This window comes from Nyctereutes procyonoides, unplaced genomic scaffold (genome assembly GCF_905146905.1).
Source record: "Nyctereutes procyonoides isolate TBG_1078 unplaced genomic scaffold, NYPRO_anot_genome, whole genome shotgun sequence".
NCBI classification, from domain to species: domain Eukaryota; kingdom Metazoa; phylum Chordata; class Mammalia; order Carnivora; family Canidae; genus Nyctereutes; species Nyctereutes procyonoides.
The window spans coordinates 53493444-53517989 of record NW_026575046.1 but is presented as its reverse complement, the minus strand read 5'-3'; the positions used below and the strand labels follow the sequence as shown (position 1 = coordinate 53517989).

The following is a 24546-nucleotide window of genomic DNA, read 5'->3' as shown; positions in this document are numbered from 1 at the left end:
TGAGTTAGGAAAATACAAAGGTACATGTGGGTGAGACAGATAGGCTCCTGTGCGAGTGTGAGTGGAGGACCCCTGGAAGCAAATGCCAGCTCCGGGGGCAGGGTGGGGGAGTAACAGTCTTTACCATCTGTCCTTCTGTACTCTGTGAAGTGACCATGTATTCTTGCTCAGAAACTGTAATTAGAAGAAAGAAAGGGCTTGGGAGAACTTCCCTTCCAGGTATATCCATAAATGTAGCCACCAGAACAATGTAGAATAATAGACTGGTCAGTGGGGCAGGAAAAATAGATGGCCCTATTATACACAGGAAATCAACATAAAAAGAAGGAAGCATTTTACATTTGTGGATAAATTATGGACTATTTAATAAATTTGTGGGGCAATCTGCTACCCACTAAGGAAGACGCAATGACTTACTTCACACTCTCCCTGCCCCCGAATAGATGTAGCTGGGTGAGTTAACAAGTAACCTGGTCTTTATCTGTAGTGTTTAACTATTTTTTTTAAGGTTTTTTTTTTTTTGTGTGTGTGTGTTTAACTGTTTTTACAGAGACAACTTAGAATTGTATTAGCTGTAAATCGCCGACAAAAAAAGAATAAAAGTTAAAAAAAGAAGGCAGTCCAGTAAAGTGATTTACAGAAATTAGTCAATTTTCCCACAGTTCCCTTCATGAATAATTAACACTTGTGTGAACGCAGAATTGCAAACCTAGAGCCAAATGCTTTTACACAGTGCAAATGTGAATGCCGGAGCCGCTAGCAACCCCGTCTGAGGTCAGGCCCGGTGCCAGGTGCCCAGCGCCCAGCACACCTGATTGTCCCAGAAGCCCAGGGACCACACACCCTCACTCTGCGGCCTGCACTTCTGGGCAGATTACACAAAAGCTGAGGCAGGTTTAGGTTTACATCTGAAATGAGTAAGAAAAACAGTAGCTTCCTGACCTTAGGCCCTAATTTTGGATTTCCTATCACTTTAAGAAGGGAAGCCCTTTGCCAGGTTTAGCTGGCAGTGCCTCACAAAACTTTCTTTTGTGGTCACCCCTGGCAGTAAGCTATGAATAATGAATGTGGTGTCTACTACTTGGCACTAAGCAGTCTAGTGTCTTGTTTAAAAACAGAGACCATAATTTGGAGCTCATTTAATATCAAAAGGGGACATGGAAAAAGCATCATTTTGGGGAATGGCAGTTAAAACCAAAATTCTCTGAAGCATCTCATACTACTCGTTTTATTTCAGGGAATTTTCGCAATTTACCAATTTAATATTTATGAATACTTGTTGTCTGGTGTGTTTTACTAAGGAGTGGGTACTATTATTTTTTTAAAAAAAGATTTAATTTATTTATTTGAAAAAGAGAGAGACAGTGAGAGGTAACATAAGCAGGCAGGGGGAGAGGGAGAAGCAAGCTCCTGGTGAGCGTGGAAGCCAGACGTGGGGCCCGAATGCCAGGACCCAGGAATCATGACCTGAACTGAAGGCAGGTGCTTAACTGACTGAGCCCCCCAGGTGCTCCAGGAGTGGGTACTATTCTGAGTGCATTATATTTTATTATTCAATTAATCATTAGGAGCTATTGCTATTGTCATCTTATATACGGGAAATGGAAGCATAGGGTGCTCAAAGGCCTGCCACAAGCCATGGAGCTGGTGTGTAAGGGAGCCAGTTCTGAATCCAGGTGGCCTGCTCACGCTCCCAACCACAGTCTGCACCCTCTTAGGTCCTCAGACTAATGTCTGAGCTCCTCTACTGCAAGTTGCAGCCCCCTTCCTTCTCTGGGAGCAAGAGTTCTCCTCTCCAGGGCTCATCTTGCCACTAGGGCCTCCCCCCAACTTTTTAAAAAAGGTTTTGAGACGGAGAGAGAAAGAGACAGAGGGAGCAAGGAGAGAGAAGGAGAGCGAAAATCTTAAGCAGACTCTGCACCGAGCTTGGAGTGTGACATGGAACTTGATTTCAAGACCAAGATCATGACCAGAGCCAAAACCAAGAATTAGATGCTTAACCGAATGTGTCACCCAGGCGCCCCTCCCCCAGGGCCCTTTAAAGGAAAATTCATGAGGCCTTTATTCCCTTGGAGGACTCTGCTACCTCCGCTGTCTGTCTCTCTTGCATCATCTCCTTCAAGGATGAATGTGGAGCCCACAGACAGACAACTGCCAACCACCCCTGTCCTTGGGCAGCAGGCACCTGTCTCGTTTCTGCTCTGCGGCCCAGCGCCATTCCTCTCTGTGAAGGCTACTCCTTGTGCCCCATTTCCCTCCTTCAACTGCTCCTTGCAGCCTGGTTCCACTTTCTGTCCCCCAGATGGATGATCTAGTTGCTGAACTCATTTCTTCCCAAACACGGCTCCCTCAACGAGGCATGTGGAGCTCCTCGCCCTCCTCCTTCTTCGGCAACTGACCACCTTCCCTCTAAATCCCTCTTCCTTGGGACTCCTGGGTGGCTCAGCGGTTGAGCACCTGCCTTCCACCCAGGGTGAGATCCCGGAGTTCCAGAATCGAGTCTCACATTGGGCTCCCGGCATGGAGCCTGCTTCTCTGTCTCTCATGAATAAATAATCAAATCAAATCAAATCAGATCAATCAATCCATCCATCCCTCTCCCATTTGTCCATTTGTCTCCAGCTCTACCGCAGGCCAGGGTCCCCCGTCTCCTGGGCTCCTGTATGGTCCTGCCCCCAACAGTCCCATTCCCCGCTGCACACAGTGAAGGTCAAAATGCCCCATGCCTGCTTCTAGTTAGCACTCCACCAGCGTCCTTCTGTTTTTAAGGCAAAGACTTTGGTCCTATGATCTGGTCCGATTCTCCTCTAAGGGGCCTCTCTTAGACTCTACTCTCTGGATTTCCACTCTGACTACCCCAGTCTTCCCTCAGCCTCAAGTTCACTTCTGCACCCCAGAACTTTACCCAATGGTTCCTTCTGCCTCCAACACTCACAGCCCCGTCCCTTCCGCAAGTGATCCTATTCATCAGAGTGCAGACCAGAGCTTACTCCTTCAAGGAGGCCTCCTCTGACCTCACCTGTGGAGGCTTGGCCGGGCCCTGTTATGCCTTGTCCCAGCATCAGGACTCCCTGTGCTCCCAATTATCCCAACTGTACTGAATACCTTGCTTGTCTGGCAGAGGCTCGCTCTATCTATCTATCTATCTATCTATCTATCTATCTATCTATCATCTATCTTTTATTATTTCATATTTTATTTTATTTTATTTTTTCATGAGAGACACACAGAGAGAAGCAGAGACACAGGCAGAGGGAGAAGCAGGCTCCATGCAGGGGGCCTGAAGTGAGACTCGATCTCGGGACCCCGGGGTCACACCCTGGGCTGAAGGCAGCGCTAAACCGCTGAGCCACCCGGGCTGCCCATAGATACATTTTTAATGAATGTCTTTTCAACTCCCTATCTCTTCCTACTCCTTAAATGTTTTTCAAGGTTCCATCCCTTTCAAGAATAGAAAGTTCGTTTTTCTCGTGTTCTGTATTAGTGGCACTACTTCTGCTTGGTCTCTCAGACCCAAGTCCTCCTGGTTGTTTTCCTTGATAACACATCCAACTCCAGTCCTATGGAGTCTCTGTCAGGCGCCAACGCCTCTCCCCAGGCCTCGTGGCCCTGGGCTCCAGTGCAGTCTAACAGCACCAGCCCAGGCTCCTTGAAGAAAGGGGCAGTGCCAGAGCCTCTCCTCTCACTAGCAAAACTAGGGCTTGAGATTTTTGTCCTGGTTCATGTACTTCTTTGCTCTCCTAGTACACTTCTAAATAGGCCTCATCTCCATGTATTATCCTATCTCCATACCTTATTTATCTGCTTATGTGTCTTAGTTCCTCTTTAAATGAAAGCTCTTTGCGGGAAGTCAGAATTGAAGCCTTCTTCATTTCCCTTCTAGTGTTTTACACCATGTCCTGCCCTGCCTGGTAGATGATCGTTTCTGAGGTCCCATCCCGCTTTCAGGATGGGGTGGCATGTAAGTGAAAGCTCAGTTCATGTTCACGCTACATTTATAGTTTACGACTAGAGAGATGGAAGTAAAATAATGTGCAAATCAAGATACGATTAAAGGGCAGAAGAACCCAGCAAATTCTCTCCATCCACATAATATCAGTTTGTTATTTCTTGTAGACAGCAAATGAGGATCTCAGGGCTTTGAGTGGGTACTTACATAGTGCCCTATGGTGCTGGCGTAGGTGTCAGCAATCCAGGACATCTCCCGCTCACCTGTGCTCATGTCTGGGGCAGGCACATCAATGCCAGGACCTGGGGGCACAAGGAAAGGGCATTGTACTAGCTTTTAAGATGAACTCATCTCAAACACATAAATCCTTGTAATTTTTTACAACAAAGCTACTGTGGTTAGAAAACATTAGATTTCATCTGGGTAACTACTTGAAGTCATAGAAATACTCGTTAAATGCATCACGACAAAATTTACACACACACAAATGTTATATGGGTAATTTTTCCCTCTGGCGTTGCCTTGAGATATTGTTCGGAAGTCAGTTCTGCTAACAGACAGAAGCCACTCAACTGGACTTCTGAATACATGAGCATAGGCACCTCGGTGTGTCCCTCTTGACCTCAGCTCCTTGAACTACATACAACCAGAGAGAACAGTACCATCCTGCCTACAGAAGGACAAGTGCTGTGCTTGGGGAGTGTTTGTGTCTGAGGCAGCACAGAACCATACCGTTTATGGGGGTGTAAGCCCTCCCCATCAAGTAGAAAAATAAAAAAAATACACATTGCTGAAGCATTTGTGTTAAGGCCCATAATTTCACCCGGGCTTTGACCTGTTATTCAAAGCTTCCTCAATGTACATAAAGTTTTAGGCCTCAGCTTTCAATTGCTCAGATCACAGCAGATTAGAAAGTTTGAGGATAAGAAGTTACTCCACGGCAGCAACAAATGCCAGTGTCAGCGCTAATACTGATGGCCACATCAAGATCTGGTAAAGATGCGCTATTATTATTTTTTAATATTTTATTTATTTATTCATGAGAGAGAGAGAGAGAGAGGGAGGGAGGCAGAGACACAGGCAGAGGGAGAAGCAGGCTCCATGCAGGGAGCCTGATGTGGGACTCGATCCCAGGATCACGACCTGACCCAAAGGCAGGCTCAACCACTGAGCCACCCAGGTGCCCCTAAAGATGTGTTAAATGATGTCCACTCAAATCTGTCAAGGGAGGGATACAAATACATATAAAATACAAAAACATCCCATTTAGTGGGTCAATTAAATAAGAATGCTGTATCTACATAAAGAGATACTATGCAGCCAGTAAAAAGCTTGTAGTCCTCACCAAAACACATTACGTGGGGGAAAGAAAGCAGGATTTGTATAGCATGTATAGAGGTTCCATTTACATAAAATTCTCTCTCTCTCTGGACAGGCCTGTGTATAGTCTCCATGCATTTATTTCCACCTGTATATGTAGTATGTGTGCACAGGTTTGGAAGGATATGGATACCTCACACTTGCTCACGATGTTTCTTTCCACTTCGGCCTTGTTTATAACTTTCTGTATTCTTTCAGTTAACTAATATAAACCCATTAACGTTTCAGAAAAATAGAACTTTAAAAATGATTCAGCTATGAAGTCTCCCACAGAGAAGTTCTTTCTAAGTACTCAAGTTCTGTATTTTTTTACTTAACCAACTGAATAACATATGCTTTAATATTGTCCTGTACTTTTGGGGCCCACGTCCAAGGAGGTGTGTTTCTCTGCACAGGCTGTGATGCAATGGCTACATAACTGGTCCTAGACAACTTGGAAATGGTCAAGCTTTTCACGCTCCCACCCGGCCCACAGCCAATCTGTCATTCTCTTGTATCTGAGCACCCTTTCTCTTAGGCAGTTTCTAACTCTCATGAAGTCTGACTTCCCGCAAATCACTCTACCCCTAACTCTCCTCCTTGGACGGACTCACGCCCTATTCTAGTCTTATCCTCTGTAAAAGGGGCTCTACTCTTCTCATTTGCTCACAATGTCCATTCCTTGAGAGCAAGACCTCAAGGACATTTGTAAAGATTTGTTTGATCGGATTTGCTTTTCTCCAAAGGTGTAAATGATAAACTGCTCCTGAATGCAAGGGGGATCTACAAACGTTTTTTAGTAGTATCAAGTGTCAAGTATCGTCAGATCACGATTTCAAGTGGAGAAGGGCTATTGGCAAGGGGCAAGTTTGAGGTACGCAGTTTGTAAACTGGAAATGTACCATGATAAATTCTGAGGCTTCTCAAAAACCTCAATTCATCTAGATGGCCTAAGATGAGACAGCGCTCCCTGTCCAAAGCCGAAATCACAAAATATTATTAGGCTTATGAGTTTTCTACTCCACATAAAATCAATGGACAGCAATGCTCGGATTATAAGCAAAACCTGAATTACAGAAAAATACTCAAATATTTTAACAGAGAACAGGTCTGAACATCCACACTTTGTAAAACAGGTACATAACCTTGGGAAAGCTAAAATGCCATCAGTCAATCCCACAATAGTATAAAAAAGATGAAAAATGACTAAAGAGCACAGCTGCTTTAACAGAACATGAGCACAGGGTGGAGCTGAAAGGCCAATTTTGGTGCAGGGAAATCTGAGAAAATTATAAAGAAATGGAGACATTGGATTACCAAGGGAACTTTACAGTTTACAAAGGTGGTATCTAAACTCACACAACAGAATAAACACCAAGCTTTCACAAGCTTAAAAAAAATAAAAAAGACACTAGAGGAAAGAACACTTCCTAACTCTTTCTCTGAGGCCAGTATTATCCTGGTATCAGGGCCTCACAGGAAGAGAATACTATAGACCGATATCCCTTAGAACGGCATAAAAAAAAAAGTTCTTATGAATAAATGTAACAGAGGTAGTGTAAGATCTGTGCTGAAAACCAGGGACCATCAGGGAAGGAAGGTAAAGGAGAATGACAACCGGGAGGACATTCAGTATTCGGGGACTGGAGCACTAGCCAGGTAGGATGGCTTCCCTCCACACTGGGCTGCAGAGCCACTGCAATCCTTAGTAAAAGCCCAGCTGACTTCTTTGCAGAAAATGAAAAGCTTTTCCTAAAGGCATAGGATGTGCCTGGGCCAGGACTCAGGCCCACATCCAACTCACAGTCTGAAACTCTGTGGAAAGACAAGTCAGTAAGTAAGGGAGAAATAAATGACCTCAGTTGCAGAGGTTTACTCAGGACCAGTTCTGGGCCCTGGAGGGAGAGAAAGGATCCCCCCTCCCCCCCAGATGCTACAAAGCTTTCTGAGCCCAGGTGTCAGGTTAGCTGCATTGTGAGTCAATGAGGTTTTTGTGCTTCAACAAAGAAGTCAAATTGCAGTATTTAGGCTTTCACTGTTTCCAGGAATCACTTTTAACCCCTGGAATCCCAAGGTACTTGTGAATACAGAGAAAATGAAGCTGGTTATACTCTAGGTATGGGCAATAAATACCGAATAAAGTCTGAAGTGACTCAAGACTATTAAACACGTTGCGATTGAAGCTAAGAGAAAAATCATGAGGCTCTCTAGGCTGAACATGACTGCAGTTCACCAAATCTCAGCAGTAGTAGGCACCCCCCCCCCCCCCCCCCCCGTTCTGACAGGACAGATTCACAGCAGTGCTGAGGAGGCATGCCAAGAATTCAAATGCCTGTGAAATGATGAACAACAGACCAAATCTGGTCAAGTTCTAGTGCTACTTATATTGATTTCTGTATTATTTCATGCTCTTTTTTTTCCTATGAAGAGGGCAAATTTCAAAGGAAGCATATCTTAAGTTCATAGGAATTAACAGTGGGGAGAATGTTGGGGAAGAAAAACACAGGGGCAGGAAAACAGAAAGTAGATTTTCTTTCTTATTTTAGTCAGTTTTTTTTATGTTACAAGGGCAAACATTCTGTTAAATACTTTTATGTTATAAAAACAAATTAGAATCCTTCTAGAACAAAAAAGAAATATACAGGCTTCATTTGCTTGAAAAACTGACTAAATGAGTATTTATACATCATACTAAATATTCACATCTCACACAAAACATACAACACAGGCGACACTTAATGCAAAAACATCAAGCCTTTGAAGATCAGCACCCTTAGAAATCTAGTGTTTGGCAAAAGGGCCTCGTGACAAATATCAGGAACCCCCGGGGACCCTCAAGACCTGCCAGGGAGGGCAGATGGAGTCATCAGGGTGAGCCCCTCACCTCCCAGCCTGTGCCCACTGCTCTGAAGGGGCAGCTTGCTCTAGGCTCTTGTTCCAAAAGGCAGCAGATTTCTCACTGCTTGCAGAACAGACTATCGTAAAAGTGACTATTACATATTAAAAAAAATATTTATAAAACAGGTATTATTTATTCCCTAAAATCTTTCTGGATATCGCAATAGAGATTGTCCAAGCAGAAGAGGTGGAAGCGATCCCCCTGGTGTCCACACTGCATACCGAGAACCTGAGCTTTTCTACGTGAGACCTACCAAAACAGGCCCAAAGTATGTCCACCGTATCTATCACAGAACCCAGTTTTTCAAAGTAAAGGGGCAATTCTACCCATGTGCATACAGATAAAAACAGGAGTTTAACTTAAGAAAATTGCCTTTTAGATGTTCCTACTCCGTGCTCAAGCCTACAAGGGAATACATACCAATAAAGCCCTTCTTTGCCAGCTCCATGGTAAACCTCCTTGTGATCTTTTCCAATTCATTATCCTATAAAGGAAACAAATGAAAACAAAACAAGGAAACAAATGTTTTTGATAGAAAACCACTGGTGGAGATAAGTGATAATTGCCTCATATTTTCTATTTATAGGACATTTTCATATATCTTCTTGTGTAATCCTTACAACTTATAAAGCAGGCATTTCCATTTTGAAGATAAGAAAATGATAGATCAGAAATTAGGTTACACAAACAACAAACAGTAGAACTAAGGCTCAAATCCACTTCCTGTTCTCTTTGTATTAATATAGGACCCTAAGAATAATCCCTATGGTACATTTTCATTTAAATAGTTAAAAAAAAAGAATGAAATCATTCATATATATAATGTTTGTAACACATGTTAATTCAGAGCTATAAAGCATAGTAACAGCTAGCTTAAATTAACTTGGAATTGATAGGATAAACAAGATTTTTACTAAATTAGGCTGTCACTAGGTTCTGAGATGCCAAGAGTCGCAGATCATAGGAACATGTTAAAGGCATATAGGACATATTATATTTATATTATAGACTATGTAACATGGATGGATATAAATGCCCTAAGAATATGAAGATGTTAATTACCTTTTAACCAAGTGTAAAAATGAAAAAGGACATTGATGTTAAGCAGGTGACCTTTATATGGCACCACACTCAGTGAGTTAATTATTTACTTGTTTTTCCATTCCTTTAAAATAGGGGCCATTAATCTCACTGGTATGGGGGACACATAGAAGCCCTGTAATTTCAAGTCCTTTATGAATGCACCATGTGCACAAATGTCATTTTGATACTTACAGTGTAGTTTTTGGGATTGATCTTAACACCAGCCTTGGCACCCCCAAATGGCACATCTGCAAGAGAAGGCTGCAAGTTGTTATTCCATACAAAGGATAAACACATTCTGGAGGCAGAAAGCACTATGTGATATTACAATAATTCAAACGTGACTCTTCAAGATTTAGTTTCAGAAAATTCAAGAAATAAACATTGATCAACACTGATCTTTTCTATAATGTCCTTGAACTAAAATTCTAGTGGAACAGAAATTGTAAGGCTGGGCAAATTATGCATATTTAATCAGTGTGCTTTACTTCTAAAAGAAAAAAAAATACTTATTTTCCTTCTACTATGATTTGGTCTTACAGAGTATGGAAAAGCAGTTAAAAAAAACCTACACTTAAAATCCAATTAGTTCCCATAAAAATTTTTCCATTAAAAAACAGATTAAATCTTAATTAAGACTAATTGAAAAATTATGTAAGCATTAAACTGTGCAATTTAAATAACATCCTAAAGGTATCCTGGTATGTTAACATATTTCCCCAAAGCATTTTCAGGCAGCAACAAAGGAGATCACTTACCAACCACTGCACACTTGTAGGTCATCAGAGAAGCCAGAGCTTTCACTTCGTCCACACTCACATCAGTGCTGTAACGGATACCTGCGGGGCGGGGGAGGGGGGTGAGAAAAGGGGATGTATTTATAACATCCTTTGGGCTGGTTAAAAGAAAAAGTGCTAGAAATGGAAATGCCCACACTTTTTGCATTTTACACCCTGTTTTTTTCCAAGAACACTTCAAGTGGCTTGTGATACAAGCAAGTCAAGGAAAATCTGCTAATTGGACACCTAGCACCTTGTACGGGCTACAGGAGGAATACTGATTTTGATTTTTAAGTATTCTGGTGGTTAAGAGAAAAAGACAGGGATGGGAGTGCAGTTTTTGCATTCTGGTGGGAGCAGTTAAGAGCACCAAGCAAGGTTCCTGGAGATGAAGAGATGAGCCACAGTCCTGTCCTTCAGGAACGTACAGCCCAGTGGCAGACAGCAGGAACTATGGCTTCACGAGATAAAAAAAATCCTTCAAATGGAATTTTTTATGCTTTGAGGAAGGCAACTAACTCAGTGAAGGCTTTTTTCTTTTACTTTTTGGCTTGGATGATTTGGTAGCAGGGAGTTCAAAAAATTTAGATTAGAAATGACAGTTTTCTTAAAAGGTCTAGCAGTTATATTTATCTGTTGCCATAGAGCTTGCTTCCCTGTTTTGTTCAGGCCTCTATTAGAACTTTCTTCACTCCACGAGGCCCTACCTGACCACATTCTTTAAAAAAGCACCTTCCCCAACCCCACTCTCTAGCCCCATTTACCTTAATGTTTTACTGCTGACTTTATACTGTTTACTGTCTTGACTTCCCCACCTGGGAAGCTAGCTCAAGAGGACAGACTTTATTTTGTGCACTGCTTTAACTTAAATCTTGGTACCTAACATAGAAAATGGCATGCATGTATTAGGTGCCCAAATGTGTGGTGAATAAATATATCATTATTTCTTGACTAAGGCATTAAGGCAGAAAAGCCATGGTCACTAAAAATTCTGATAAGCCTCTAGGTTGTACACAATTCACCGGAAGTGTCTGCATATATTATGGAAGGGCTGGAAAGTAGTTAAGAGGCAGAAAATTCAGGTCCTAAAAGTACTCCAGAAAAAAAAAATCTGTAAGCAATAAAGAACATTTGTTTATTATTTTTAAAAAAGGCTTTTATTTATTTATTCACGACAGACACAGAGAGAGAGGCAGTGACACAGGCAGAGGGAAAAGCAGGTTCCCTGAGGGGAGCCCGATGTGGGACTTGATCCCGGGACCTGGGGTCACGACCTGGGCTGAAGGCAGACGCTCCACCACTGAGCCACCCAGGCATCTCTACATTTATTTCTTTAAATAAAAAAATTTGTTTAAACACTACAATGTGTTTTTAAAATCAGTAAAAATGTTAACTATGTAACATGGCATATGACTCAGTGGAAACCAGGCTACTAGGCTGGGACCTGGGCTGGGTGCAGGGAAGGGCACTGCTCACCTGGGGGCACAGACCTGTGCCCAGGGTCTGAATCAAGCCTGCACAGAACAGTGCTCGTGAGGCAGCCGGCACGGTGCCTGCATGGGGCCAGTGCTTCCATCTGCCATTATCACGGCTACTGCAAGTATTACTGAGTACAGGCAGATAAAGAAATTCAGGTTTTAAAAAGTTTAAACTGATAGAGGAGTTTAAACAAACAGCTTAATAAATCTTGATTTCATTACCTCTCAAGATGAATGAGGGCAGTAAAACAGTCCGCTATTAAGGATTAGTATTTCTCCTACAACACACACAAAGCAGTTTTTTCATTGCTCTTTTAGTGCCTGTGGAAGCAGTTGCTAAGTTATTTTAATTTCCCTTGCTTTCTTTCAAAAAAAAAAATCACACCAGTTTCAGGTGTAGCATACACAGTGACTGGACAATTCTATATACTATACTATGCTCACAAGTGTAGCTACCACTTTCCTTGCTTTCTTAAGGGCAGGGAGAAGTTATTTTCCCTTATCCAATGCTTAAATCTAATGCATTCAGTGGGAAACTAAACACAGCTTGAAGAGTAACATTCACGAATCCGAGAGTAATCCTATTATTCTAGACTTTAATGCTAGTTAGAAACTGGACTCTTCGTTGTACAAACTGGTGTAAACAAAATGTCTATTTTATTGCAGAAGCCTTGGAATGATGAGTCAGAAACTGTACATGTTTAACAAAAAAAACATGTTTCTGCTGGATGGAACCCAGGAATTCTTGTTTGTAAAGTGCAATTTTCTTTCCGAGCCACACCCAGCCAGAGCTCCAGTGCAAGCCACTGAAGAGAAGTAGTTACGTCAACTACCTTACACACCAGCCCGGAGGAGTACATGAAGCAAGGGAGGAGCACTAAGGGAAGGAGGACGAGAGTTAGGGGGCTGAGCCCTGGAGCAGACGAAGTGGGGGCAGAGGGAGCAGAGGAAGGAGTGCACATGGCACTGCCAGGCTGAAGAAAAAACAGGCTTTCGTTTCAGCTTTCTAATTAATCAGCAATACACATAAATGTTTTTACTTCCTAAGCTGGCAGACACACTAGCACAGGATTACTGAAACTGTTAGTCTGGAACAAACTCTCCAAGTAGAGCCATAAATAAAATACTCTGTACTGTACCAGTACTGGGGACCAAACAAGCCCCAGGACAGGAGTTCACCCATCCCTAAGGGAAAGCACTGGAAACCGAAGATAATTAATAAAAATATACTGTCGCCTAAAAATTCTAACCCACGTTCTATTGGATGCTAAGAGTGTGATGGCAAAAAAGAAGTCGCTCCCCACTCTATTTGTAAATCCAGTGGATTGAGATCCTGGCACAACTGGGCTATGCAAGGGACAAAACGATGGGACATGGACTACTTTAAGTTAGTACAGACCCTACATCTTAAACTTCAAGGTTCTTAAAGGTGGAAAACATAGCATTTTTGAATGCCTATCTTTCAATAATACAGAATTTTTTTTAAAAAAGATTTTATTTACTTATTCATGAGAAACAGAGAGAGAGAGGCAGAGACACAGGCAGAGGGAGAAGCAGGCCCCATGCAGGGAGCCCGACATGGGATTCGATCCTGGATCTCCAGGATCTCACCCTGGGCCGAAGGCAGGCGCCAAACTGCTGAGCCACCAGGGATCCCCAAGAATACAGAATTTGAAGACAAGACATTCAGTAAAGCCAAGTAACAGGTAACACATATACATACAAGAACACCAGGAAACCTTAAAATGTTTTAAACCAAAATGAAATAAGAAAGATCTTATTTGCAAGTCTGAATATTTTTACTTTTTCTAAAACCACACCTTTCCTTCTTTTCTTTGGGATGGGAAGTATGGTAGAGAAGGCTAAAGGTGAGCCAGACAAACAGGGATTGGATGGGCACAAGGGCGGAAACTGGAAGGACTGCGGGCACCTGGGTGGCTCACTCTCAAATAAATAAATAAAATCTTAAAACACACATACACACACAAAAAAAACCCCTTATAGATGGACCAAAAATTTTATTTCAAAAATGGGAAGAAAAGTAAATTATGATTTTTTTGTTGGTATCCTAAAGTCCCACAGCACTACCTGTTAACTTATGTTGCTGCTACTAGCACCACTAGCATTTGGGAAGTGATTACTTGTATCACGATGGAGGTGAACACTTTCAGTGGAAAGCAGGAGTCCAGGGCTGCCTAAACTAGAAACGTTTGTTATATACCAAACCTGGTATAGCTGGTGACACAGCTTTGAAATCAGACCTTTTATTCCGAAGAGTAATGAACTGTACCATGCAGCTATTTTGAGCTAACTGGTATCTAGATGTTTCAAAAGAACATTAATAACATGCAGGTATCTGCACACCACACAACAGGGAGCATTTCTCTGTCTTTTGACTTAATGACATTAAGTCTTAAAGATATTCCTTATCCTCAAGAGCTTCATGATTGGTGTACAGTTAAGTTTTTCTAGAATAAAAATCAAGAGAAAATTAGCTGAAGTTGCTATAGTGATGAAAAAAACCACACCAGTTCCTTACTTTGAAAAAGATTCAGTGAAAACCACAACTGAGTAGCTTGAATTTTTTTCCTTTTGCCAGCTGACTCAAAACCAAAAATATACAAAAAAGCTCCTAGCAACTGAGTCACCATTGTTTTTTTACGATGAATCATTAACTAAACACATTCATGAAAATCCAAATGGTTTTAAAAATTACTTGAACCAAATCTTTTAATAGGGCTTGATTTATTAAAAATTCAATTTCCAACTATATTCTTTCACTTTTCAGAAAACCAGTTCTATCACAGGCACTGAACTCACAGGAAAACAAAAAGGCCTTAGAACTCTTAAAATGCATGCACTAACCCTCTTGCCATTTACTCATGAGAACAGCTTTTCTCACTTAATACTAATATAATTTCCTAATGTGCAACAGAATGGCATAACCTAATTACAAATGAGGAGAAGAGAGCAATAAGCAGTGAGGAACCAGCACACATCAGTAAGTAACGACCACGGAAGGTATGAGAAGTCTCAGATCAAAACTGGTTCCACACTGCAAGGAGCAAAGGAAAAGCATACCTTTCTTTAACTGCTTTTGTTTACAGTGTCCATGTCTGTGTAAGAAGGCAAGGAAGCGAACACTTAAGGGTTCTAACCCATAATCAAAATCTTTCAGTGTTTGGAAGGGACAAACTTAGTAGTTCTGGGAAGTATATGTTTAGCTGATGTTGGAGAAATGAAAGGGAAAATATTTCACTTATTTTTTATTAACATTTAAAAGTTATAGAACACCTACGTATATGTGCTCATCAAAGCTGAAACACAGGAAAAACTGAAATCTCTCCTAACTAGCACTATGTAATCCCCATCTCCCTACGGGTGACCATTCATAGCAAGTGTGTGTGTGTGTGTGTGTGTGTGTGTGTGTGTGTGTATGTCCTCCCAAATAATTTGCCTGCATTTAAATACATACTATCTATTGAACATAGAGCTTTGTCTGGTGCTTATGTATTGAACTTACTTCCCAACGGATGGAGGAAAGATTATACGTTAAGAGGGGAGGGTTTTGTTCATTGGTTTCATAGACTGCTTATTCTGATAACAGCAGTAAACTGAGTCCCACCTTCTCACCAAACAGGTCTTGGAAATGATGCTAGTAAAAGTGAATATAAAATTGGACATTTATTAAAACATAACAATAACTTGTGGGGATCCCTGGGTGGCGCAGCGGTTTGGCGCCTGCCTTTGGCCCAGGGCGCGATCCTGGAGACCCGGGATCGAATCCCACGTCGGGCTCCCGGTGAATGGAGCCTGCTTCTCCCTCTGCCTGTGTCTCTGCCTCTCTCTCTCTCTGTATGACTATCGTAAATAAAATTAAAAAAAAAAAAAAAACAAAAAAACCAATAACTTGTTATAAAACGGTTCAAAGGGTAAAGGATCGAAATTACAGATACCCTGTTTCATATAAATTATTAATAAGCCAAGGTGGTATTTGAGATGGATCTTAAGAGCAGGAAGAGAATTCGAGGGATACAGGAGACAAGGAATGGATGGGCACCACAGGTAGAGCGACTGTACTTTCCAAGAGTAAGATCAAGACGCTGGCAAACTGAACACCAATAAAAAATAAATTTATAAAAAAAAGAAAAAAGAAATTTATATTAAAAAAAAATAAGATCAAGAAAATAGCATATGCTCGTATTTCCAATTTTCCTAAGGAACATTTTACACCAGATCTCCTTATTTTAAAAATTCAGTCCTTTCCTACTAACACTTTTTAGTCCCTGATACTACTGTTTTTTTCTCTAACAGTTCCTCAGACTAGAAGTTTGACTTATCTTTGACCTTCCTCTTCATTGAGAGATCCTACCTGTTGGGAAATACTATCCTTCCTTCAAAATGTTTTATCCGCTCATGGCTTTTCATTTCTTTTGCTGTAACCTATCACTTCATTCTCAGCTCCTCTGCTGCCCAGCCTTCTGGGCCCTTCCAGATTTATTATCCACCCAACAAGCTTGAAGAGAAAGCTGTTTCTGCTCGTACACTTCTGACGCCAAATGTGTGGGTTTTCCACACCAACAACCAGTTCTCCAATTCTCTGTGGACACCAGCTAGTTGTCGTACATAGTTTAATTCGATTCTGACACTGACTACCTGGAGTTAGTGCAGACTCCACAGATTAAGGGCTTAGTCCCACAAGACTGGCCTTCATATTAATCTCAAGTATTAGGTGCCCAGGGTACCCGTACTTTTGTCTAACTTGGTTACAAACCAGAGGCTCCTACGTCCCCCTTTCCTCAGGTTTGAGAATTTGCTATAATGGCTCACGGCACTCAAGTAAAGCCTTTACATGTTTACTGGATTATAAGGGTTCTGAGTATAGGAGCTTCTGTCCCTGGGTACGTGGATGTGCAAGAGCTCTCAGAACCTAGTAGTTCAGGGATTTTCATGAAAGTTTCCTCATGTAGGCACGATGGCTGTTGCCTCAGTATCTGACTTCTCTCACTTCCATGGAGGAGGACACAGGATGGGGCTGAAAGTTCCAAGCTACTCATCATGGCTTAGTCTTTCTGGTGACCAGCTGCCATCCTGAAGCTATCCAGGAGCCCACCAAGGGTTGCCTCATTGAAACAAAAGATGCTCCTATCACCTAGGAAATTCCAAGGGATTTAGAAGCTCTGTGTCAGGAACTGGAGTCAAAAGACCAAATATTAGGACAAAACAGGCTCTCAGGAAATTACCAGGATTTTAGGAGCTGTGTGTCAGGAACTGGGGGCAGAGACTAAATCAGTATCTATTATGTCATAAAACCACACTTTCCACGATTTACAAACACACGGTCTGTCCCAGGATGCCATCACACAGCCCTCCCTGTCGTCTGGGCTGAGAATCAGTCAACCCCTCTACTTCTCTTTATCTAAAATGTTCTTTCCCCCATCCAATTCCCATCCAGCCCTCCTTGCTTACAGATTAAGACTATGGCTCCCTGGTTTCTTTTTGGAACTCCAATTGCAGCAATGCATTGTTGAGCAGGTTTTCAACCGTGTCATTTAGTGACTGGTTTTGGGAAAGGAAAATGTAGAAAATAGAATACTGAGCTAAAAGCAAAAGGAGAATGACACAGATACCATAAGAGATTTGGGATTCTATTTTGAGGAAATCGATGAAAAGACATTTTGAGAAAAAAAAAAAAATCAGCTTTTTTTTTTGTTTTGTTTTATTAAAGCTTTCTTATGGATAGTTCCCCCAGCAAAAAAGCATAGCACCTGACACAGAGCAGGACCTGTAATGAATAGGTTAACTATCAGAAATCCCCACGAGCTAAGGAATGCTCCTTAATTAAGCATAAAGTTTAAAGCTCTTGTCTTCAGGGAAAACGAACACATAATGGAAAAACAGATTTGGAATATAATCTATAGCTTTTAATGAACAGTCCTTATTTAATACACCTCCAATATGGGTACTCTCACCCTTGACTATTATTCCCTGTGGTTTCTTTTTTGGTAAAAGGGATAAAAAAAATAGTTCATGTACATCATAAGGCTCAAATGCACAAAATGCTTTTTCCCCCCCCCTGGAATAAATGGACCTGTAAAGATTTCATATATGGGCGAGTTTTATATGCATAGTTGTTGGAATACATATGCATTTTCTAGGGAAGAGGGAGGCCTTCTAGTAGCTTTTAACGCATTTCAAATGATCCAAAGTGTTAGGAGTCATTGTGTGCAGGGCATGACATGGCTCTCAACCATTGCTTAGGATATAATTTTTTTTTTACACGAATAAACCGCAATGATTAAGGAGGGGGGTGCTGGAGTCAGAAACCCAACTCTGCTACTTAACTGGGTGTGTCAACCTTTCCACGAGTCTTTACTCTTCAGCCTTAGAGTCTGCATTTGAAAATAGGGGACAACTGTGTTCATGAGGTTGTCATGGGCAATAGAAGTGATGATGCGTGAAAAGCTCTTAGCAAAGTGCCTGGTGTCCGCAGAGAGCTCGGCAAAGTCAGCTGTTAGCTTACCTCCTGCTCTGCCGGTTGACCAGTGCAGAGGCAGGATATCCCAGGTGCTGCCGCCTTTGTGAAAGGAAATGCCTGGAGCAGACCTCTGGCAGGATGCGGCTCCGCCCCGCTAAGCCTGCCCAGGCCCCATTACAGGGTCCAGTTACATCCCGCTATGATCCCATCTATGATCCTGTAGATGAACGCTTCAGCCCTCACCGGACTGCAACCTGCATTCATGTCTGCCTCTGGAGAGGGGACAACTCTGCCTCGCTGGGACAGCAACGTCAGTTTTAGGGAATGGCTTCAGATAGAAAATTGTTCAGTTATTTTATGGGGAAGATCTGGGGGCAGAGCTGCTTCATTTTTCATTTTATAACTGTTAACTGCTATTTGAACATTTGAACTATGCAGATATTTTAACAGGAGTTTCTTGGGTACAGCCATCATGGGCTGTTTAGGAATCGAATCCTTTATCGAGGTGATATGAGGTCCGAAATCTTTTTTATAAAACAAAAATCTAATTATTATGCAAAATAAATGGAAAAAACCCACACGGCCCCAGAAGCCCCAGGTCAGGCTATTGCCTAGGAATTCTTCAACAACCAAAAAGCTAGTGTTTTGGCCTTTATTGGTTTCTGGCCGAACCCTCAGCACCTTTAACATCATTGGACAAAAAACAATTTTCTTGACCTAAATCATCATCAATAGCTGCATACCCAATTTCTTCCCTGTATAGGCCAGAAAATCCATGTTCATTTTTTATTTCTTGTACTTAAAATTCAAGCACTGCCAATTTCATTGGGGTTTAATACACTGGTGCTTGTCCTCCAATTGTTGATGCTCCAATTCCTGCAGCGTGTTCCCTGCATAATGAGAGGGCCGTGGTTGTGTGCCCGCATATGGGCTTTTCGCTGCCAAAGCTGGCCAGCTACGGGGATTTGGACCAAGTGAGGGGAAGGCCCGAGGGCCATCGGGACGCGGAGTAGCCGCCACTAACCTCGTTTTCTACTCGAGGTGCGGGATGGCGGCAGGTCACATGCATTTGGCTTCTATGAAATTCAAGGGCCTCTATGATGGCAACCCAGTTCTGGATTTAATTTAAAAGGATTAAAAAAAGCAGCAGTGGGGCAGCAACCACAGACACCTCAGGGATGAGGGCTGCAGGGAAGAGCACATTACAAATTACTTGTCTTCTAGTGGAACTTTCAGATTGAGTTAAATCCTAAATTTAAGGCTACATTTTATCTCGTGGGAGCAGATGCAGACACACACTCACACTTCAAGAATCTTAGAGAATGTGAGAGTTTATTCAAAGTTACCGGGATGCCTGGGTGGCTCGAGGTTGAGCACCTGTCCCTGGCTCAGGGTGTGGCCCTGGGGTCCTGGGATCGAGTCCCACATCAGGCTCCCTGCCTGCTTCTCCTTCTGCCTACATGTCTCTGCCTTTCTCTGTGTCTTTCAAAAAGAAATAAAATCTTAAACAAACAAAAACCAAAGTTACCCAAGTTTTGACGGTTGTTAACCTGGCACAGAAGTCAGAAATTTTTTTTTTCCCAGTAAAGGCAGAGCATGCATGTGTTGTTTTCTAAACAGGATCAGTACTTTCTGCAGTCTTCCTCCAAAGTACTACCATTCACCACACCATCAAAGCCCAGAGGACCGCGGACTAATACTACTACACTGACTCCAATCCAGAGCAGCCTCCCAAGGCCTCCACCCCTGCATCCTGTCCCCTAGAGACAAGAACAAAGACCGTCTACCTCCCACTGTTTCCTTTTTTTGCATTTTGGCTCTTTAAAAACAAATCAATGGGTTAACAGAGTTTATACCTCTTTTTTGGTACTGATATTTACAGTTAAGCCAAAGATTTAGGGTCAGTGTATCACACTATTCCACTTAGAATCTATTAGCTTTATTTAAAATTATGGTAATTTTAGAAAGTTCTATGATGGAAGGAAGAGTAACAGGGACTTCTAGGTTAATATTAGTTTTAACATGAAGATAAGAAGATAGGGTAGGACAAGCTGGGAAAGTTAAATTGCTCCTACATCAATGAATTGCTATTATCAATCTGTACTTCTCTCGCCAAAGATACACTTTCTGAAAAGGCACTATATTGGTCTCAGGCAGAACCACGGGCCAATAAAATACAGAATTTATTTCGAGAAAGTTAAGAGGAACAATCAGTGATAATGTTTTCAAACATGTAGGAAACTTTGAAAAAGTCTTCTCAAAGCAGAAATTCCCACAACATTCATTTTACTGAAAATACTAACGCTGCTCTTAAAACTTCCCTTCAGAGCCTATAACATATTCTTTTGCAAATCCTTAAGAGATGCAAATTTTATGGCTTCAGTCAAATATCCCTTGTGGGGAAGAGGCAAAAACCCCAAAATGTCTTATTAAATATTTACTTGGAATAAAGTACACATCAGCCACCCCCAGGTCTCAAAACCACCTGTTACCCTCACACAGATTATAATTAGATTGTTACTTTGCTTTAACCTTGAAAATGGTATTTTGGAAAAGTCAGGTAGAAAGTTGCTTAAGGAAAGATTAGATGCAGAACACTGAGGGTGATGAATGGGATGAAGAGGAGCAGACAAGGCTTGTGTGTGTGTTTGAGAACAATGGTAGAGAAGGCAGTAGAGGCAGTGAGAGAAAAGTGTGCTTAAAAGGGCAAGATGTACTGAAGTCACAGGGATTATTCAAAGGATCCTTAAAAATTTCAATCACCTAATATATTCTATATTTCTAAGACCAGAGTACAATCCATGAGGTCAACAATTTATTGAAAAAAACAAAAACAAAAACAAAAAACCCAGGGGCACCTGGGTGGCTCAGTTGGTTAAGCATCTGCCTTCTGCTCAGGTCATGATCTCAAGGTCCCAGGATCGAGCCCCACATCGGGCTCCCTGTTTCAGTGGGGAACCTGCTTCTCCCTCTCCCTCTGCTCCACCCTACCACTCTCTCGCTCTTAAATAAAATCTAAAAACAACAACAAAAAACCCCCCAAACAACCCAGCTTTAAATGTTTAATTGGAGACAAAAACTACCAGAATACGGTGCTCCTGGCATATACATGCTCTGTAGTCAGATTAAAGGTGATAAAATGGGAAGATCTTGGAGTGTCAGGAAAGCAAAAGGTTAAGTCCACATTATTCAAATTTTGCTGATCAACTATTTAGCACACTGATCATTATGTTAAGCACATCAAAATATTTCAAGGGCCTTCATAGCTATATAACCCTTCCCAATCCTATTACCTCCTTAATGTTTTCAACTTTCTTAAGATAATAAATTTATCACTTTATAGAGGCCAATTTTCTTCCATGTTATCTTCCAATGCCTGCTACTAGTTATTAGTTGCAATTCGGTTTCTGTGTTTATATGCTGGGAGTTGACAGTGCTTTCAGTACATGCCTTTTGGTAAATGGGATAAATTGAGAAGAGAATTGTATCTTACACTTCAGTACAAGCCAAGTGCTACGGTATCAGTGCCTCAATATGGCTGATGCGGTTTGTTGCTAGGTTCAGTATTTTGGTATCACAACTGCTGTGACAACAAGAGGAGGAGGACTGACAAACTATGGCAAATCTTAGTTGCTTTAGTAAATTTGTGGAGTTGAGATTTTTAAAGATAGGAGAGGGCTTGGCCTATTAAGACCACAGGATTATAAAGAACTTCAAGGACACGAAATCAGATCCTGCAGAAAAACACACATACTGGTTTAGTTGCTTATCTCTTAAGTGACTGGAAAATATTGCCAACAGGATAGTAATATAAACTAGACGGCCATTTTAAAGAAACACTGCAATTTAGTGTTTGCTAACTTCTCTTTCTCCAACATCCTTGTTTGGTTTTCTTGGGAGTCTAAAACGTGTATTCTTGTTTAAGAGAATAAGGGAGTGGTAGGAAGAAGGAAGAGGATGGCGGAGATTGTACTTTTTATGTAATTTTGGAGGCACAAAGGGAAATTAGAGGTCAAAGTGGCTCAAACGTGTAAGTTTGAGAAGAGGAAAGGGAGCTAGAGGATAATTAAGCTCTAAAGGTATGTCCCAGAAGAGGGTGGGGTCAATGCAGATTTAGCAAGTAAAACATTAAACAGTTTCAGGCAACCTTTGTTCCCAGGCTGGAAGGGCCAGCAGGGCTCAAATTTCTCTAGTAGAGAGATTTTTAAAAACTATCCTTAGACTTCAGCTAGTAGAATAGAACACTGTACCAGGCTCGTGGAGACAAAGGGTCCAGCCCAACATCCTCTCTGTGCTTGTTAGCCAAGCAGCCTCCAGCAAGACTTCAACTTCCTGGGCCTTTTATCGGACATCGTTCTCTTTCAGTAGAAAAAAAGCGATTGTGCCTTCTTTCTAGGTTATGCCTAGGCACCTTTAAACATGTATTGTGCAATTTCTTGGGGAAAAATTTTTTTAAGAGTTTATTTCCTCAAGGGAAGCAATCTGACAGTATAGAAGCCAAATGTACAGATATTCCCAAATTTAACTGCAGGATAACTGGGTAACTACCAAATTGTAATCGACTCAGCTCCTTTCTCCAGTACTTATCTTCTCCCCAAGCTCAAATCTGGTGCTAGCCAGGACCGGTACACACCCCCAGGGCTATTTCATTCCATTGGCTGGCGGGCCGGCCTGCATTCTACACCCTTTAGATTTACTGTCACGGCGCCTGGTGTTTGTCGGAGAGGATACCTTGCTCGTGTATTGCTTTTTTTTTTTTTTGTTTGTTTGTTTGGTGTGTGTGTGCAAAACAGAAGCTGTCAGGGCAGAAAAATAACTCGCCTTAAAAGACCAACGTGTCATTAGTGAAGTCATCTGTTAGTACACGGTCTAGATTTCAAACCGAAAAGGCAAATTCACTCTGTAGGTCTCCCGATCGTCTGTCGCGGATGTGAAAAGGAGCGTATAAAAAAAACAAAAACAAAACAAAAACACCACCCTGGAAATAATTGTCTCATAGTTTGCGTTCCGGTGAGTCATAGAAGCTCACAAAAACTTGAAAAAGGCACCGTCAGATCCGGCCGGCCATTCCCATTTCCAGAAGGGCGTTCGCCGGGCCCACCCGGGCCTCCTGCACCCGCGACCACGGAGCCGCCGCCCGCATCCGCAGGCCCAGGCCGGGGTGCCGCGACCAGGGCGGGGGCGGAGCGGCGAGGAGGGGAGGACGAGGAGGGGCGGAGGTGCCCGCGACCCGGCAGGTGCAGGACGACGGCTGGGGGATGCGAGGAGGGGCGCGGGTGCCCGCGACCCGGGCAGGGGTGGAGGCCGGGGGGCGGCGGACAGGGGCGGGGCGTCGCGGGCTCATCTCCCCTGCAGGGCGTGCGGTGCCGGCTGTGCTGGGCCGGGGCAGGGGTCGTGGGGGAGGACGGGGGTCGGGGATAGGTCGGGGATAGGTCGCGGGGCGGCAGGGGTGGAGGCCGGGGGGCGCGCAGGGGCGGGGCGGGGCGGGGCGGGGGGCGGCGCGGGCTCACCTCCCTTGCAGGGCGTGCGGTGCTGGCTGTGCTGGGCCCGGTAGCCCTCGATGACCTCCCAGGAGCCGTCGTCGCGGCGGATGGGGAAGGACAGGCTGAGCACATGGTTGCAGGGCTTGATGATGCGCAGGATGCCGCGCACCCGGTTCCGCCGCTGCTCCTCGCTCTCGCGCGTCCGCAGGTCCTCCACCAGCTTGTCCTCCACGATGCTGGCGCCGCGGTCGAAGAAGCCCTCCACCATCTTGAAGAAGTTGGGGTCGTCCTCGCGGTCGGCCGCCGCCTCGCTGTAGTGCCTCCGCGCGGGCGGCGGGGCGGCGGGGGGCTGCGGGCGGGCGCGGCCCCGCAGCGCGGCGGCGTCGGGGGCGGCGGAGGCGGCGGAGGCCAGGGCGGCGGGCCCGGCGCGGGGCAGCAGCAGCGCTTCGCCCAGGCGGCGGTACATGGCGATGGCGGCGGCGGCGGCGGCGGCGGGCGGGGGCCGCGGGCGCAGGGAGCTCGGCCCGGCCGCGCCGCCCTTTTAAGCGGCGGCTTCCTCCCCGGGGCTGTCCCCTCCCCTCGGGCGCCCGCCGCCGCGCGGGAGGACGGGCTTCGGGGCCGCGGCCCGGGCGGCCTGCGACGGGCGGGGCGGGGCGGGGCGGGGCGGGGCGCGCCCCCCGGGAGCCGGGTCTCCGCCTCAGCGCGGTCTCGCGGGCGGGGCGCGGGGGCGGGGCCGGGCACGCGGGGGCGGGGCCGGGCGGGGCCCAGTGCGCATGCTCGCGCGGCGGGGGGCGGAGCGACGGCCCGGCGGGAGGAGCGGACCCGCGCGGAGGCGGTGTCTCAGGTCTGTGCGCGCCCCCGACCTCGTCCCGGGGAGGGGGGGCCGCGGGGGGAGCGGGAGGCAGCCCGGGAACGGGGGGGCAGCCGGGGGAAGGGGGGCCGCGGGGGGAGGAGGGAGCGGCCGGGGGGGAGGGGGAGCCGCGGGAGGAGGAGGGGGCAGCCCGGGGCGGGGGGGCAGCCCGGGGAGGGGCCGGCGGA

General features: G+C 44.2%; 1 protein-coding gene across 1 annotated transcript in view; it reads right to left on the bottom strand.

Moving 5' to 3' along the window:
• The window catches only part of GLUD1 (glutamate dehydrogenase 1), a 34715-nt gene extending 10571 nt beyond the window's left edge, over positions 1–24144 (bottom strand). Inside the window, exons 1-5 of the mRNA XM_055325560.1 lie at positions 23536–24144; positions 10049–10129; positions 9483–9538; positions 8628–8691; positions 4157–4251 (exon numbers count right to left, since the gene is read on the bottom strand). Of these exons, the coding sequence (XP_055181535.1) occupies positions 4157–4251; positions 8628–8691; positions 9483–9538; positions 10049–10129; positions 23536–23974 (735 nt within the window). The 5' untranslated portion in view covers positions 23975–24144. The remainder of the gene's footprint in view (positions 1–4156; positions 4252–8627; positions 8692–9482; positions 9539–10048; positions 10130–23535) is intronic.
• Between the last annotated feature and the right edge of the window lie 402 nt (positions 24145–24546).